We start from the raw sequence: 15,156 nt of genomic DNA, 5'->3' as shown, positions 1-15,156 counted from the left end.
AAAAAAAAAAATTCCCTTAACTAACGATGATAGCTTACCGATTTCTAGTTACCTAAAGGTTATTGAGCATTAAAGATTGATAAGCAATCTCGTTAAATTGATACTGCGCCTTAAAAAGAAAAGCGATGTAAATAAATTAGATTTATCTGAAACCATCACTATATCTTTCTTTTGCATTTAAAAACCTCAAAGAACCCCATCTTTTGGAAAGCCTTTAGGGCTCATATTTTATCATGAAATACTATGATTGTGTTTATATTTGGGTACTCTTCTTTCTCTTAAAAAGTGTTGCTTGTTTCGATTTGGACCCCAATGATAAAGGTTCGCGTTCTTTCGTTTCTTATGAAAAGTCTCTAAAGTAATTACTAACGGAAAATTAGATTCTGTCTATAATGGTATCAATACAGTAACTAAAGGAATGCTGAACTATTATCAGCCTTCGTCCCACACTTTTACCGCGTATTGGTGGATGACGGGATCTTGTCTCAATGGAATGCTAAACACCTATTCTGGAACGAAGAATAACAGCAATATGGGTATGGTTGTCGAATCTATATTGGCGAACAAGGGTGAAGAAGATGATTTTGCTCCAAACAACGAAAAGTTCAATCTTGGTAATGATGATCAAGGCATCTGGGGTATGACCGGTATGTCAGCAGCTGAGATGAATATCAAGGACAATGAATCAGATGTTTCTTGGGCTGCCCTTGCGCAAGCAGTTACAAACGAAATGTCAGAACGATGGGACAATTCTTCGTGTAATGGTGGTATTCGTTGGCAAATTTATACTTTTAACCAAGGTTACAATTACAAAAATACCATTAGTAATGGTGCTCTATTCCAATTGGCGTCTCGCCTTGCCCGTTATACTCAGAATGAAACATACGTGGAGTTAGCTCGCAAAGTATGGGATTGGTCTGTAAGTGTGAATTTTATAGATTTGGATTCGTATGCAGTATATGATGGATCGAAAACCGAAACGAATTGCAGCACAATCACAAATGAACAATGGTCTTATACAACCGGTGTTTACCTCGCTGGTACCGCCTTTTTGTACAATTACACAAATGGAAGCACTGAATGGAAAGGCCATATGGAAGGATTGCTGAATCGAACATTGAATTATTACTTTAACAAAGACAAAATCATATACGAGCCCAACTGCGAAATGTCGAATACTTGCAATTATGATCAGACTGGTTTTAAAGGTATGCTCGCCCGTTACCTTAGTTACACCATGCAACTCGCTCCTTACACCACTGAAACAATTATGCCTTATCTTCATGCAAGTGCTAAAGCAGCAGCTTTAGCTTGCAGCGGTGGCTATGATCGTGTCACTTGTGGAAACAGGTGGACTTGGAACAATGGTACTTGGGATGGAAACTACGGACTCGGAGAACAGCTTTCAGCACTCGAAGTTATTCAGTCAGTTTTAACACCCCAGTATTCTCCTCTTTTATCTTTAAAAACTGGTGCCCGTTCAAAATCCGATCCTACCGCCGGACAAGATACCCATGTGAACTTTTCCATTCCTGCAGCCACAAAGAGCGATAAAGGTTGGGCAGGCTTTTTAACAGCTCTTTTTTCATTTCTTTTCTTACTATTTTCTTTGTGGTTGTTTTTTTAAAATCAAAAAGATAGTATCGGAAACTAGAATCTTTTATTACCGTCCTCTCACTTTTTAAAAATTGCTACAGGAGTTTATACCCTTGTTCATCATTTCTTCATTTTATTTATATGGGCATCTTATCTACATTATCTCCCCTTATATATGTACATATATATACCGGTTTATTTTCTATACAAATTTCCTCTCTTTTATCCTGTCGAATTCTTGCTTAACGTTGGTGGTATTCCTATGGACTCGGAACCGCTTTCGAGAACTAACGTAGAGAGAATCGTTTATATGCACGGCAATTCAATTAATGATTCATTCCCATTACATGTAATGCTCTTACCGGGTTATAAAGTGTAAATTTATGCATCAAAAATATGTATTAATAATCATTTACGATGTGATGCATCACATAAAATCCAGCATTCTCTTGAATAGAATTTTGTTTTTCAAGCTTGATACCTTTGCTTGCCAAGTTTTCAAGAGATTGCAATTCCAGGATAAACCCTTTGAGATTTATATTTTGGACTTATATTTTAACAAAATTATTCTTAGGTGGTTTATTTTTTACTTTGTATATAAAAAACTAAGGTCTCTTAAGATACAATTGACTGACGCAATTACCACGGGTGCGAGTTCTGTGCAAATCTGTTTACTAAACGGTTGTTGCCTTCAACCGCGTTTTTATATAAAACCTTTACAAACCGCAATTGAGGTTTTTAACGAAAAGAGAGCAGTTTTATACAATAGAATTTCACATTTTTAGATTGATTCATATTACTGTCTTTGAATTGAGTGCTTTCTAAGGAATAACAATTTTTTCCATGACTCGAGGTTAAGGAAGCGTGACATAGTTGGATTATTTATTGCTTTTATTTCTGTTGAGATTTTAAATTATTTACCTGATCTCTTGGTTTTTTGTGCTTAATCTTTTTCTTTACGTTCTTTTTTATTTATTCATCGTTGGCTGTTTACCCAAGTATGAGAATATCCTTGTTTTCTTTTCTTTATGTTGTATATATTTGTCTTGCCTTTTTTGAAGTGCAGGCTCTTCATCTCAATATCCATGACAATGGTAAGTGGTTTAAAGCGTTTTGACCTACTTCACTCTTGTTTCAAAAATTTTAACATTCTTTTCGTTTAGATTCAGTTCGAAGTACCATTAACAGTATGACTGGAGAGCTCATGAATTACTGGAACGGGACGGACCATAAATTTGTTGCATCATACTGGTGGCTTACTGGTGCTTCCATGACCGTTCTTTTAAACAATGGTATATTGTTTAATAACAATACTTATACCGATTTGGTTTCCGAGTCTTTGATGTACAACGCTGGTAGTGATTACGATTTTGAGCCGTCTGACGAATACTTCAACTTAGGAAACGATGACCAAGGTATTTGGGGTGCTGCAGTAATGGATGCTGCAGAGCTAGATTTAAAGCAAGTAGGGGATTCATCAGCGTCTTGGCTTGAATTGGGTCAAGCGGCATTTAATCGTATCTCTGATAGATGGGATACCGTGAACTGCAAGGGTGGCTTACGTTGGCAAGCGTTTCCTTGGTTAAGTGGCTATTCTTATAAGAGCAGTATCAGTAATGGGTTATTATTTCAGCTAGCTGCTAGATTAGCCCGTTTCACCGGCGATCCCAAGTATGAAGATTGGGTTAATCGCGTCTGGGATTGGTCAACATCCAGCGGGTTTGTCAATTCTACAGATTTTAGCGTTTATGATGGATCTAAAATATCGACAAACTGCACTGTAATAGATCATTCTCAATGGTCTTATAACCTTGGAGTTTACATGACTGGTGTTGCGTACATGTACAATCATACTCGGGGAGACAACTTCTGGAAAGATAAACTTGACGGTTTCATTTCTCATGCAACATCGTTTTTTATGAATAATGATATAGCTTGGGATCCGCAATGTGAAACCACAGGGTCATGTAACATTGATCAAACTGCGTTCAAAGGAATATTGATGCAAAGTTTTGGAAATGCAATACGTCTTGCCCCTTACACTAAAAGTAAGCTATACCCACTAATACAAAAATCAGCAACTGCTGCAGCTTTGGCTTGTTCGGGTGGATACTCTGGCAAGAGTTGCGGTGTTCATTGGTCTTGGGACAATGGCACGTGGGATGGCACGTATGGTGTCGGTCAACAGTATTCAGCTTTGGAGGCTGTACAGATGCTTTATGTTGATAATTATCCAAAATTAGTTACCTTATCGACTTCATCTGACAATCGTTCGAACACTACTTTTGGTTCTGCCAACTCAACTTCAAACAATTATGAAGTTACCATTCCTCGTCCGACGGAAGCTGATCGAGGTGGTGCTGGATTCCTCACATTTTTATCGGCCTTTTTAATTCTGGGTGTATCTATATGGGCCATCATTGAAGATGAAGAAGGAAAGATTCCCTCCAGAAATCAACAAGGCGAAACTGAAATCGTTGAGGAGAAGAAAGACGATACTGTTATGAGTGTATAGTTTGTTTATTTGAAATGGTGATAAAAAATGATTCTGTTATTGTTATTTTTACTTTTTCCACGAAGAATATGGAATAGATCCAAACATTACGTTAGACATACATTGCTTGTTTTTATTTGTTATTTGTTATTAGATGTTAGATGTTTTATTTATAAAAGGTTTTAGCCCAATATAGCGGAAAGAAGAAAAATTAAATTAAATTATCATAGGCAGTTACTTTATACCTTGTGTATGCAAAGAAATTATATACCAACCAATGCTATAAAACCTCCAATCGTAACAGAGGTAAGATTACAAGATACAATACGAGCCTTTGTTTATGAGTCAGAAAGACAGAACTCCTCAAGCTCCTTGTATGCCTTCTCTAGATCATCATTAACGATAAGAGTCTCAAAGTTACCAGGCTGCTTGCTGTATTCAATCTCTTTCAACGCACGCTCTAAACGCAATAAAACAGACTCTTCAGTTTCAGTACCACGGCCGCGTAAGCGAGCCTCTAGTTGCTCAACACTGGGAGGTGCCAAAAATGCATAACGAGCCTTGATAGCACTCTTCTTAACCTGTAAAACACCCTGCAAATCAATATCCAAAATAGCTTTTTTGTTTCCTTTTTCCAAGTCCTTAATGGCCATAATGGATGTACCATACATATTTCCGGAAAACTCGGCCCATTCAACAAACTTATTTTCAGCCACTAGTTTTCGAAACTCATCCTTGCTAACATAATGGTAGTCTACACCTTGTTGCTCGCCAGGACGAGGACTTCTGGTGGTATGGGATACGCTGAAACCCAGCTTGTCACCGTGTAGCGATAAAAGACGTTTCAACAAAGTTGATTTACCTACTCCGGAAGGGCCAAAGACGACAACGGGAGAATAAGCCAAATGATAAGTCTCAACTGTCATTTTAGGAGGAAAATTTGAAGAACAATGGAAATTTCTTGGCAAGCCTGGAAATCGTCGTGAACACACAACGAATCTTTTATTAAGAGATACTCGAAAGAGATAGATCTTGAAGACAGCCAAATAAACTCAGAAGTGGCTAGACCGTGGTTCCAGAAATTGTTTGTTTACGTTAAAAAATGTTTTTCGCTCCTTACAAATAATGCTAAATACCGTACATAAGTAAAGTGCGTAATACAACATACAGTACACGTTAGTATGCGGTATATGTAGTTAGCGAGGGAAACAAAAACAATGTATTCAGTCTATAGGAAGAAGTCAGCACATACATAAGTATTTCTCCTTATACTACTTACCAAGCAACAACACTAAACCTTTCAATTTGTAAAAAAGTTTTAATTCATCATACTTCACGTTTACAGTATAGGGTCATCATATATTGAGCAACATCAAATATAGAAAACGTAGCGGTGGTCTCATATAAGATAATTTTTACCCATTATCATCAGCTGCTTTGGTGGTTTAGTGGTATAATGCTTCGTTGCCATCGAAGCGACCCGGGTTCGATTCCCGGCCGAAGCAATTTTTTAACCCTTTAGATTTTTTATACATGGTTACAGTGAAACGTCAGAATGCTTTTGACTAAAAAAACAATTAAATGCGTTAAATCCTTTGGTTTACTGCTTTATTATTTTTATTTTTTATTATCTTGAGAATTGCTTTTGCCATTCGAAGTTACCACCAAGAGTGATTGTATCTAATAACGAGGTGCAGCAACACAAGAATTCTGCCCCCACATTCTACCAACTACACCTAGGTGGATGGTATTGTATGAAACGGAGGAATAAGAATAATGTCCAACGAGGATTCGTTTGCTGGAAAACCTACTAGAAAGCGCTCAAGGGCTCATCAAATTGGGGACCCCAGGTTTTATTGCACGTACCTTGATTGCCCTAAGTCGTTCACGAGAAAAGAACACCTGCGGCGCCATGAACGAACCCGTAAGTCACTTATATATTGATTTGTGTTTTTTTAATACTTACATAAACTCCAATTAGATGAAAACTTGAAAACTTTTACATGTTCGTTTTGTCACCGTGCATTCGCAAGAAGTGATGTCTTACATCGCCATGTACAACAAATGCATATACAAAAACAGGGTCTTTATGAAAAATGTATGTTGGGAATAGATAATATTAAAGCATCTGCTTCGGTTTAACGGCGTCGTGTTGCATTGATCGTGTTTAGTAGTTTAGATAATGTTTCATTTCGTGTTTGGGTCAAAGTTCGAAACTAACTTTGAATTATAGTGCTTGCTTCTCCTTCCTCATCTCATATATTCTCTAAAGAATTTCATGATGTAACTCCTAACGCTTCTCACAATCCTTCTGTGAACCCAGATTTGGTCCAAGTATCTGCAAGCATGATGCAGCCTACCCAACCAAATTCCATGGCAGGCCGTCCTGGACATGCGAACTCGTCGGCTACTTCTTCAGTTGTACCTACCCAAGCTCTTCCGTCCTCTCCTTCGAAAGTCTTTGAAAAATCCGATATTTTAGTTAATAATCCTGATGCGAACTTTTTTCATAATCACGCTAATCGCGGTCTAAACGTTGATTTAGCTTCTTTCTCATCACCTCCTCCGTCCTCTTTGAATGTAAAAATCCCTACTCAACGGCCCCCAATTCCCATGTCCCAACAGATGGATCCTTCTTTAATTCCAAACCCTCGGAGTTCTTCTTCTCTTTATGAAGAATTCTTTCAATTAGATTCGACTCCCGATGGTTGCACACGCTTGGATCTTTTTCATGACTCTCTTTGCGTGTTGAAAAATAGGTCATTTGCAAGTTCAGCAAAAACAATGGATGATAATTTGCGCTGGTTTTTTCCTACTTCTAATAAAAATAAGAAAAGGCAAAGATATGATTCTTCGTCCCCATTACAATCTCCGGTGGATTCTACTTTGAGCCGGGATGACGCGCTTCCCAACTTGAATAGAACATTCTTAAACTATTACTTTACAGCTACTGTATGTTTTATTATTTATTTCTATGATTTCACAAAGCTAACCATCTTCGAAGGGTCCTATGTATGTGGCTCAAAAATGCCCTTTATTCGTACATGCCAATCTTTTGGGGTACTTAAAAGTATGTTAAATTTTTGTGAACCTTTTTTTAACCCATTTTAGAATCACCACATGCTCTCAATCGATTATTTGAACATGGTCACTCCAGAGTCGATTAGTACATGGGTGAATGCTTATTGGTCTTATTTTCATATCCGCTGGCCAATCTTACATAGAGGCACTTTCCAGTTATCTCAAACTCCTTTAGAATTACTTTTGGCAATGATTACGCTGGGAATGCATTTCACTAGTAATCCTTCGGATCGCCTTCTTGCTATTGAAATTCATTCGAAGCTTCGCTTTTTTGTTTATGAGAAGGAAGAATTTATTCCACCTATACCACTATGGATCTATCAAATGCTATTATTAATCCAAATTTTTGAAATGCTAACAAGTACGATTCATCAGCATCGCTTGTCTCAGCTATTTCATCCTGTGTTAATTGAGGTAATATATTTAAAAGTAATTTTAGTAATTTAACTTACCTTTTAGGCTTTACGACAGGCAAATCCGGAAGAAGCATTGACTGTTCATTCCGAAACCTTCAGCGTTGACTCGAATTCCTCTTTACAATATTGGCATAAATGGATTACCAGAGAATCTGTCAAGCGGTATAGAATTTTCTTACATGTTTCTCTTTACTAATTACTTTTCTAGATTAATTTTTGGCTGTTTCTCTCTGGACGCGATATGCGTTCTGATTTTTGGAAACCAGCCTTTACTGTGTGTAACAGACGTAGCGTTGCCATTATTTGCTGATGAGCATCATTGGGAAGCAGAGAATTTTGAGGTATGGGCGAGTCAAAAACCTCTTGATGAGCCGCCTACAATTTTGCATATGCTAAGGGCCTTCATTCAGAATGAAACAGTGTCGTTCATGGAGTCTCCTTGGAATATGCTGCTGATTTTACATGGGTTGGTGTCGGTGGATGTAGCAGTAAAACAGAAAAAGTTTGGTAAGTAGTGCTTTACGTAGGATACGTTCTAACTTCGTTTAGTACCCGGCCTCAAGCTTAGCAAGCGTGAAATTGACAATTGGTGCAATATTATATATGAAACATATAAACGATGGCATTCGAAGTTTCATGAACAATTCGTTCAGTCTGGAACGCTGCCTGCTAAGCATCCATTTGTCAAAGAATGCTTTGCGTTGTACCATTTGGCAGCTTTTTACTCGAAAACTAAACTCACTTATATTCAATCCTACGCCAACTCTATTTCCTCAAAATACAAAGAAATTGAGTCTGTCAAATGCAACGTTCCTATAAAATATGTGGACCTGTGGGCAAACAGTGAAAATGCTAAAATTTCAATTTGCCATGCTATTGATGTGATGGAAATGATGATTCATGAAGACTTGAATGTGACCACACCATTTACTACTCTCCTATATTATCCATGGTCATTTTATATCGCAGCACTTGTACTATGGAGTTTCGGGTATTCCAAAACTAAGCAGAGTGTTAAAATTGATTATAACAAAAATTTTCGGTTACAAACTAGTACATACGTATCGAAGATGCGACATTTATTATATGAAAACGGAAGTGATGATCCTGATACCATTTATAGCAAGACTCAACCTATTCTTCACATGACTTTGCGTTTATTAGAGACCTATCCATGGCAAATTTGTATGTTTTTTTCTTTAAATTTGTTTTTTACTAACAGACAAATGCTAGTACGGACTAACATGGAAACTATTCGATCATTGATTTCAGATCTATGAAATGACTCAGTTACCTTGGAGTGAATCAAAATAAAACTAAACTTAAGCTTGTTACTAATCCTAATTCGCTAATAATTTCCGCTTAGTTTTTATTTTTATCTTGTGTAGCTCAATGTCAATCGCTTCTTTGAATAAAGAAAATAGAGAATATTATGAATTTACAAATGAAATACATTCCATAAAACAAATATAATTATAGAAGAAACTATAGAGGATATATTCATCCTTCATGACCATTCGACAAACTTCTTAATTACTCCGTATTTGGTTAAGCTATGCGATACGTAAAGGGTCCCCGATCGCCTTGACTTGCATATAGTTAACCAATGCATAACTTCAATGGGGTCCCAAGTAAACCTGAAAGAAAATGAACCTAAGCAAGATGATTCTAAAGAAGTTGATGGTATAAAACCCATCACAAGTCCTAAAATGGAGGGACCATGTACTATATCAGTTTTTACGCCTTCCATCAGAAATGTCACCAAGGAAGACGAGAAAGCTACATCAAAGACTAATTTCCTTAATACAAATGTTTATACAAATGTCTTTCATGGACTTGTCAATCGTTCATTGAAAACAAAAGTTACCACAATGGGTCTTCCTAAATCATTTTCAAAAAAAGCTTCTACGAAGGCTTTATACAGTCAATTCCAGCCCATCTGTCTTCTCTCTCGGAGTACCGAAGTTACAAAAGGCTTCCCTTTAGTATATTTTCCAGAGGATCTTCCGAAGCATGATGTTACTGAGGAAGATTATAAGTCATTTATACACGATATCAATTTGGCATGTTCCTTTAGTGAAGTTGCTCTTCTAGGATCTGGTAATCTTGTTGGTTTAGTAAGCCTTGGAGTTTCTCGGTTCATCATCAGTTACTACATTGAGAAGTACATTGATAATGTCCGTTTTCCTGTGGTTCGAGGATTCGTTGAATTATGGAATAAGAACTTTTTTCATCAAAGAAAGATCCATGTCTTTTTCTTGAATCCTGACGAGGTCGCTGAACAGAAGGATAAAGCGATTGAAGCTTATCTAAAGGAAAATGGATCCACTGGATTTTTTTCAAAAAAGATGTCTAAAAGACGGTGGAACAAACAGCATCATCATATTTCAGATACTAGACACTCGAGACTACTGATTGTGTCGTTTAATTCGGATGGCATACCGTATTTGCCATAGTTTAGAACTATTTATTGAGAGGTATACGTTAAAAATTCCATCTATGTGTATAATTTAATTAAATAATTTATCATTAATCATAAAATTCGTTATCCTATATTATATAAATTCATGTACTGACGTATATTACTTTACATTTGACAGAAAACCTTAAGGTATCCATCTTGCTTGTAAAACAACTTCTCATAAGCATCAGGTAGATCATCAAACTTGACCTTGTTAGTGATCATCCATTCTGGATCAATCTCTCCAGACCTTATAGCCTTTACTACTCTGTCAAAATAATTCTGACATGGGCATTGGCCTGAACGAACTGTCAAATGTTTCATCATGATATGTCCAACAGGAAATTGATTGCTCGTTCCTACATAGTCTGCAATGAGGGCGACATGACCATATTTTCGAACACTTTGGAAACATTCAAATATTACATCAGCTGAATCCGTCTCCAAACCGACAGCACGTTCTATTTTTTGAAGCATTGTAGTAGTGAATCGGAAACCGGTGGCATCAATGGCAACATCTGGACCATCAGGAATCAACTCGAGAATTTTCTTGGGAATATCTTTCACTTCATTTCTATCGATGACTTCAAATCCAAAACGATTTCTGGCAATCTTAATGCGGTCAGGAATAACTTCAATGCCAATGACACGTTTAGCACCTAAGATTTGAGCCCAGCGGCCTGCAAACAAACCAATGGGACCCATACCCCAAATGGCAACAGTGTTTCCTTTCTGTACACTGCCGAGCTCGCATGCGTGCAAGGAAGTACAGAGTACATCCGACATATACAGACCTTTAATATCGGGAATATCTTCGGGAAGTTTGTAGCAGTTAACATCACCGAACGGAACACGAATGTACTCGGCTTGGCAGCCTGGGACGTCTCCCAGCATCTTGGTATAGCCAAAGATTGCCGAATGGTGTGCACCATAGTTAACATCCATAAGTTTAGTGTCATTTGTAGTATCGCAACCAGTAAACTCACGTCGTTTACAGAAGGAGCAGGATCCACAGGCAATATCGAAAGCGATGACTACTCTCTCGCCTACGAATAGATCCTTGACTTCTGAACCACGTTCAACTACAATACCACAAGATTCGTGTCCAAGAACAGAACCTTTGTTTCTACCTGGAATTTCTCCAGAAAACATATGGGAATCAGAGCCTGAGCAAATGGTACAGGCTGTCGTTTTAACAATTACATCCTTCGGGTGAGTGATTGTCGGTTTAGGAACTTCATCGATCTTCACATTTCTTGAGCCATCGAAGACAACAGCTTTCATAGTTGCGCCTGATGGATCTTGGACAGGCTGGCCGTATGTCTCCGAAACAGGGTTTCGACCCAACTGCTTGTCCATCAGGTTGGTAGCTGTATTTCTGATTTCATTCATTTTCTTAATATGAAATATATGATATGTTGTATCGGTCTTTTGTGCCTTTCAACAATTATTGACGAGCTATGAAATGAACTTTCTCTTCTTTTATATATTTCAGATTCAAAGCACTATAAATACGTCAGTATTAAATTGTAGCTGAATCTCCGTAATACTTGTCGTATTCAAACGTGGCCGTAATAAATGAAAGTCATTTTTACATCATTAAAGTAAATATCGGGTTTCAAAGCTTTAAACATATGCGGAATGAAGAATTAGGCATCTTTAATTCCAGTAATAAATTTATAAAGAGTAGACATCCTTTCTCTCCATAGTTTCGATTCTAATATACAAGCAATGTCGATTCACGAAGTTGTGTTTTAAAACTGAAGTCATTATATACTTTAATTTGATTGTAAATTTATTTTCGTAATCAGAGAGTCTCTAAACAGGAACTTCAGTTTAGCATAGAATCCATACTTAATCAGTTCGGTTGTTGGTGTTGTTGTCATGAATCATGTTCATACATACGTTAGCTAATGTATGATATAATGGATGTTTTCAGGCCTTGGGTTAGTTATGGTGGTTAAAAAAAGGTGGATTATTGAATTCTTCTTCAACTTTTCAAAAATACTAGATATATGCGTTTCAACAGTTATAGCTTTGTTGTTCCTTGTCTGGGTGATTTGTTGTTTGTGAAGGAAAGTTTTAAAATTCTTCCCTATGACTCCGATAAATAAACTGTTTATAACACAAAATAATATTCCAAAAACATATCGTTATTGTAAGTTCGTTTCAGGTATCCCATATTGAATTATGAACGAAAACCATTCCTTAATTAAATATAGTTCATATCGAAAAGTAAAAAGAAATCAAATCATTTGGAATTTAGTTATAAAAGGGAAATAAAAAGCGGCCCACTTATTCATCACGTTGATACCGTAATTTTTTATGTTTCCCTTGTGTCGAATTTCAAGAGTATCATTAATCATCTTGTCAATGCATTTTTTATATAAAAATAAAACAAGATTGTAGAAAAGTCATTTCATAACGACTTCAATAGGATTTGTTTTCAAACTTGATCATTTCCTGCAATAACGGATGACAATGAACATGAAACAAACAATCTTGACCCAATAGTGGATATGACTCTTCGGCAAACCCTTTTTTTATTTTAGTAAAAACGATAGCTTAAATCAGCTTTAGGTATAAACGTTAAACCACTTCATTTAAAGCTTTCTCAATTGTAGAATAAACGACCGTCAATTGTTCTTGGGTAATAATGTAGGGAGGCAGAATGTAGACAATGTTTCCAATGGGACGTAACATAACTCCGTGTTTGAGAAAAAAATCGTATAAATTGTTTCTGAGGTTACCGTAATAACTTTCTTTCTGCTGAGATGAAACTTCAAGAGCAAGAATAACACCACGTACGCGGACGGTATGCACGCGTGGATGAGATTCTAAACGCTTTTTGAATTCCAAATGACTTTGGTGAATACGAGAAATATTATCTTGCATATCTTTAGACAATAACAGATCCAAACTTGCTAAGGCGGCGGCACATCCAGTGGGGTTGCCAGTAAATGTGTGGCCATGGAAAAGGGCTTTGTTAATGTCATCGCTGTAGAATCCATCGAAAACGGTTTTGGAAAACGTTGTTATAGCCATGGGAATTGTGCCAGCTGTTAGAGCTTTGGATAAGCACAGAACATCAGGTTGAGTTTTTAAATAATCACATCCAAATAGCTTTCCCGTTCTCCCAAAACCGGTCATAACTTCATCAGCTATCGTTAACACTTGGTGTCTTTGACAAATTTCAATGAGTTTGTCAAGACATTCAGGCTCGTACATTTTCATGCCCCCAGCACCTTGGATTAAGACCTCAAAAATAAAAGCAGCACATTGATGTTCAGTAAGAACATTTTCAAGAGCTTCATAACTTTCTTGTTCTTTTCCAGGAACAGGTACGGGAATGCGAACGACATCGATGAACATTCCTTGGAAAGCCATTGTATAAAATGAAATTCCACTTGCCGCCATAGCTGCAAATGTATCTCCATGGAAAGCATCCTCAAAAGCTACAATGGTTGTTCGCTTTTCATTTTTGTTGTAAAAGAATTGTAGGGCTGCTTTGATAGCCACTTCAACAGAAGTCGAACCATTGTCTGAGAAAAAAACCTTGTTTTGGTTCTTGGGCAAAATAGATAATAGTCGCTCAGCCAGATTTACTGCTGGAGGGTGAGTAAATCCACCCAGCAAAACATGCTCTAGGCTTGTCAGTTGTTTATAGATTTGGTCCGCAATATACTTATTGCTATGGCCAAAGGGGTTCACCCACCAGGAAGCAATAGCATCAATATACTCTTTACCGTTTTCGTCCCATAAGGAAGCGCCTTTCCCTTTCACAATAACAATAGGAGGCTTTGCTGTTTTGTGTTGAGTGTACGGGTGCCAAATGTATTCCAAATCTTTTTGCACTAAACTCATTGAATAAAATTTTTTTTAGAATGACAGATAATGAAACTCAAATTAATAAAAGAAAGACTGAAGATCGCTATTTTCGTATGCCTCGTGTTATAGAATTACTCTTTATATGTTTCTAATTTTTCAATTCTTTCTCATCATCTATAAAAAGTACTATATATATGGTATTCCAGATACTCGTAATGCCTTCTCATAGGTTCATAATGTTGGGACGAAACATATTGGCATATCTGGAGATCAAAGATTTATCAAAGGTGCTCTCCTCGTTAACCCGTCCGATACAACAAAGCTTAGAATATTGTAAGATCCAGTCTTCCGTTTCTGAGTTTTTTGTTCCACTAAATATGATCCCGGCAATTGAGATGTTTCTGTTCCGGAGAGCATCGATGGTTAACAATGTGTGATTAATACTTCCCAAATAATTCCTTGATACGATAACAACTTTATAATCTGGTTGGATTAAATCAGTAATCATATCTGTATCGTTCAATGGAACAAAAACTCCTCCGGCACCCTCAATAACCATGTGAGGATTTTCGGTTTTGGGAGGAACAATCTGATTCACATCAATTGTAATGTGGTCAATCTTTGCAGCAACATGAGGGCTAACGGGTGTGTTCAAGGCGTAAGTATTTGGATGAATATGGGTCTTGGTGTTGCTAATCAACCTTTGTACCTTATGGGAATCTGAATTGTCTAGGTCACCCGATTGAATGGGTTTCCAATAATCGGCTTGTAAGGCTTCTACAAGAATTGAAGATACGATTGTCTTCCCTACGTCTGTACTAATTCCAGTGACGAATAATTTCATAGCTGTTTTTCTCTAAATACCCAAATTTTGGTGGACTTTCAAGTTACACCGAACGATATGTTCAAATGTCTATGTCTATGTCTATACTTTAATTTATATAATCAAACGAATACAATCTGTTACGTAACTTGATAGCGGAAACAGTACTTTTCTACTGGCCTTGAGAGCTTCTCACAGTAGAACAATGATTTGAATTATGTTCTCAGGCTCTGGGGACCATCACTTAGCTAAAGATACAGTCCTTTATAGATTCTTTGAATAGATGATATCATTTGGGGGATATATGAAAAAGATTCCAATTTTAGAGCCATTTTTCGCAGCCGAATGAATGAATAAATAAATAAACAAATAAGTAAAATAGCTTTCTTTCTTGTTATAGTTGTAGCTCTTGTAGAAAAGACAAAGAAAAAATAATTAAATTTAATGACTTGAAAGA

General features: G+C 36.9%; 8 protein-coding genes and 1 non-coding gene across 9 annotated transcripts; 5 read left to right on the top strand and 4 right to left on the bottom strand.

The window, feature by feature from the left end:
* Positions 1 to 233: 233 nt before the first annotated feature.
* Positions 234 to 1,627, top strand: SOCG_02535 (mannan endo-1,6-alpha-mannosidase; the record flags this gene model as incomplete). The annotated part of the gene is made up of 2 exons (XM_013161027.1): positions 234 to 321; positions 381 to 1,627. 2 exons carry the CDS (start codon positions 234 to 236, stop codon positions 1,625 to 1,627), a joined length of 1,335 nt encoding a protein of 444 aa, XP_013016481.1.
* A 969-nt stretch (positions 1,628 to 2,596) lies between these two features.
* SOCG_02534 (mannan endo-1,6-alpha-mannosidase) lies at positions 2,597 to 4,111 on the top strand (the record flags this gene model as incomplete). The annotated part of the gene is made up of 3 exons (XM_013161026.1): positions 2,597 to 2,690; positions 2,760 to 3,644; positions 3,675 to 4,111. The coding sequence occupies 3 exons, from the start codon at positions 2,597 to 2,599 to the stop codon at positions 4,109 to 4,111; spliced, it is 1,416 nt and encodes a 471-aa protein (XP_013016480.1).
* A 102-nt stretch (positions 4,112 to 4,213) lies between these two features.
* Positions 4,214 to 5,137, bottom strand: SOCG_02533 (guanylate kinase). Its single transcript, XM_013161025.1, has one exon. It carries the CDS (start codon positions 5,014 to 5,016, stop codon positions 4,429 to 4,431), a length of 588 nt encoding a protein of 195 aa, XP_013016479.1. The 5' UTR covers positions 5,017 to 5,137; the 3' UTR covers positions 4,214 to 4,428.
* Positions 5,138 to 5,324: 187 nt separating this feature from the next.
* Positions 5,325 to 9,000, top strand: SOCG_02532 (zinc finger protein zas1). The gene is made up of 9 exons (XM_013161024.1): positions 5,325 to 6,014; positions 6,072 to 6,188; positions 6,324 to 7,042; positions 7,095 to 7,160; positions 7,202 to 7,585; positions 7,631 to 7,749; positions 7,796 to 8,094; positions 8,137 to 8,772; positions 8,821 to 9,000. The coding sequence occupies exons 1-9, from the start codon at positions 5,867 to 5,869 to the stop codon at positions 8,865 to 8,867; spliced, it is 2,535 nt and encodes an 844-aa protein (XP_013016478.1). The 5' UTR covers positions 5,325 to 5,866; the 3' UTR covers positions 8,868 to 9,000.
* Positions 5,525 to 5,595, top strand: SOCG_16209. Its single transcript has one exon. It is a non-coding gene; the product is annotated as a tRNA-Gly (tRNA).
* A 125-nt stretch (positions 9,001 to 9,125) lies between the features above and the next one.
* On the top strand, positions 9,126 to 10,147 carry SOCG_02531 (golgin subfamily A member). The gene has a single exon (XM_013161023.1). It carries the CDS (start codon positions 9,207 to 9,209, stop codon positions 10,041 to 10,043), a length of 837 nt encoding a protein of 278 aa, XP_013016477.1. The 5' UTR covers positions 9,126 to 9,206; the 3' UTR covers positions 10,044 to 10,147.
* Positions 10,148 to 10,174: 27 nt separating this feature from the next.
* On the bottom strand, positions 10,175 to 11,440 carry SOCG_02530 (glutathione-dependent formaldehyde dehydrogenase; the record flags this gene model as incomplete). Its single annotated transcript, XM_013161022.1, has 1 exon — positions 10,175 to 11,440. The coding sequence occupies one exon, from the start codon at positions 11,438 to 11,440 to the stop codon at positions 10,175 to 10,177; it is 1,266 nt and encodes a 421-aa protein (XP_013016476.1).
* Positions 11,441 to 12,637: 1,197 nt separating this feature from the next.
* Positions 12,638 to 13,912, bottom strand: SOCG_02529 (adenosylmethionine-8-amino-7-oxononanoate aminotransferase; the record flags this gene model as incomplete). Its single annotated transcript, XM_013161021.1, has 1 exon — positions 12,638 to 13,912. The coding sequence occupies one exon, from the start codon at positions 13,910 to 13,912 to the stop codon at positions 12,638 to 12,640; it is 1,275 nt and encodes a 424-aa protein (XP_013016475.1).
* A 93-nt stretch (positions 13,913 to 14,005) lies between these two features.
* On the bottom strand, positions 14,006 to 14,965 carry SOCG_02528 (dethiobiotin synthetase). Its single transcript, XM_013161020.1, has one exon. It carries the CDS (start codon positions 14,718 to 14,720, stop codon positions 14,100 to 14,102), a length of 621 nt encoding a protein of 206 aa, XP_013016474.1. The 5' UTR covers positions 14,721 to 14,965; the 3' UTR covers positions 14,006 to 14,099.
* Between the last annotated feature and the right edge of the window lie 191 nt (positions 14,966 to 15,156).

This window comes from Schizosaccharomyces octosporus (assembly GCF_000150505.1).
Source record: "Schizosaccharomyces octosporus yFS286 unplaced genomic scaffold supercont6.1, whole genome shotgun sequence".
NCBI lineage: Eukaryota > Fungi > Ascomycota > Schizosaccharomycetes > Schizosaccharomycetales > Schizosaccharomycetaceae > Schizosaccharomyces > Schizosaccharomyces octosporus.
This window is presented reverse-complemented; position numbering and strand designations above follow the sequence as displayed.

Excerpts from the sequence above, each read along its gene's own strand:
- SOCG_02533 (XM_013161025.1), bottom strand. The coding sequence starts at position 5,016 with ATGACAGTTGAGACTTATCATTTGGCTTATTCTCCCGTTGTCGTCTTT.
- SOCG_02532 (XM_013161024.1), top strand. The coding sequence starts at position 5,867 with ATGTCCAACGAGGATTCGTTTGCTGGAAAACCTACTAGAAAGCGCTCA. Across the intron at positions 6,015-6,071 it reads GCGGCGCCATGAACGAACCC|ATGAAAACTTGAAAACTTTT; the intron begins GTAAGTCACTTA and ends AACTCCAATTAG. Across the intron at positions 6,189-6,323 it reads ACAGGGTCTTTATGAAAAAT|TGCTTGCTTCTCCTTCCTCA; the intron begins GTATGTTGGGAA and ends TTTGAATTATAG.
- SOCG_02531 (XM_013161023.1), top strand. The coding sequence starts at position 9,207 with ATGGGGTCCCAAGTAAACCTGAAAGAAAATGAACCTAAGCAAGATGAT.
- SOCG_02528 (XM_013161020.1), bottom strand. The coding sequence starts at position 14,720 with ATGAAATTATTCGTCACTGGAATTAGTACAGACGTAGGGAAGACAATC.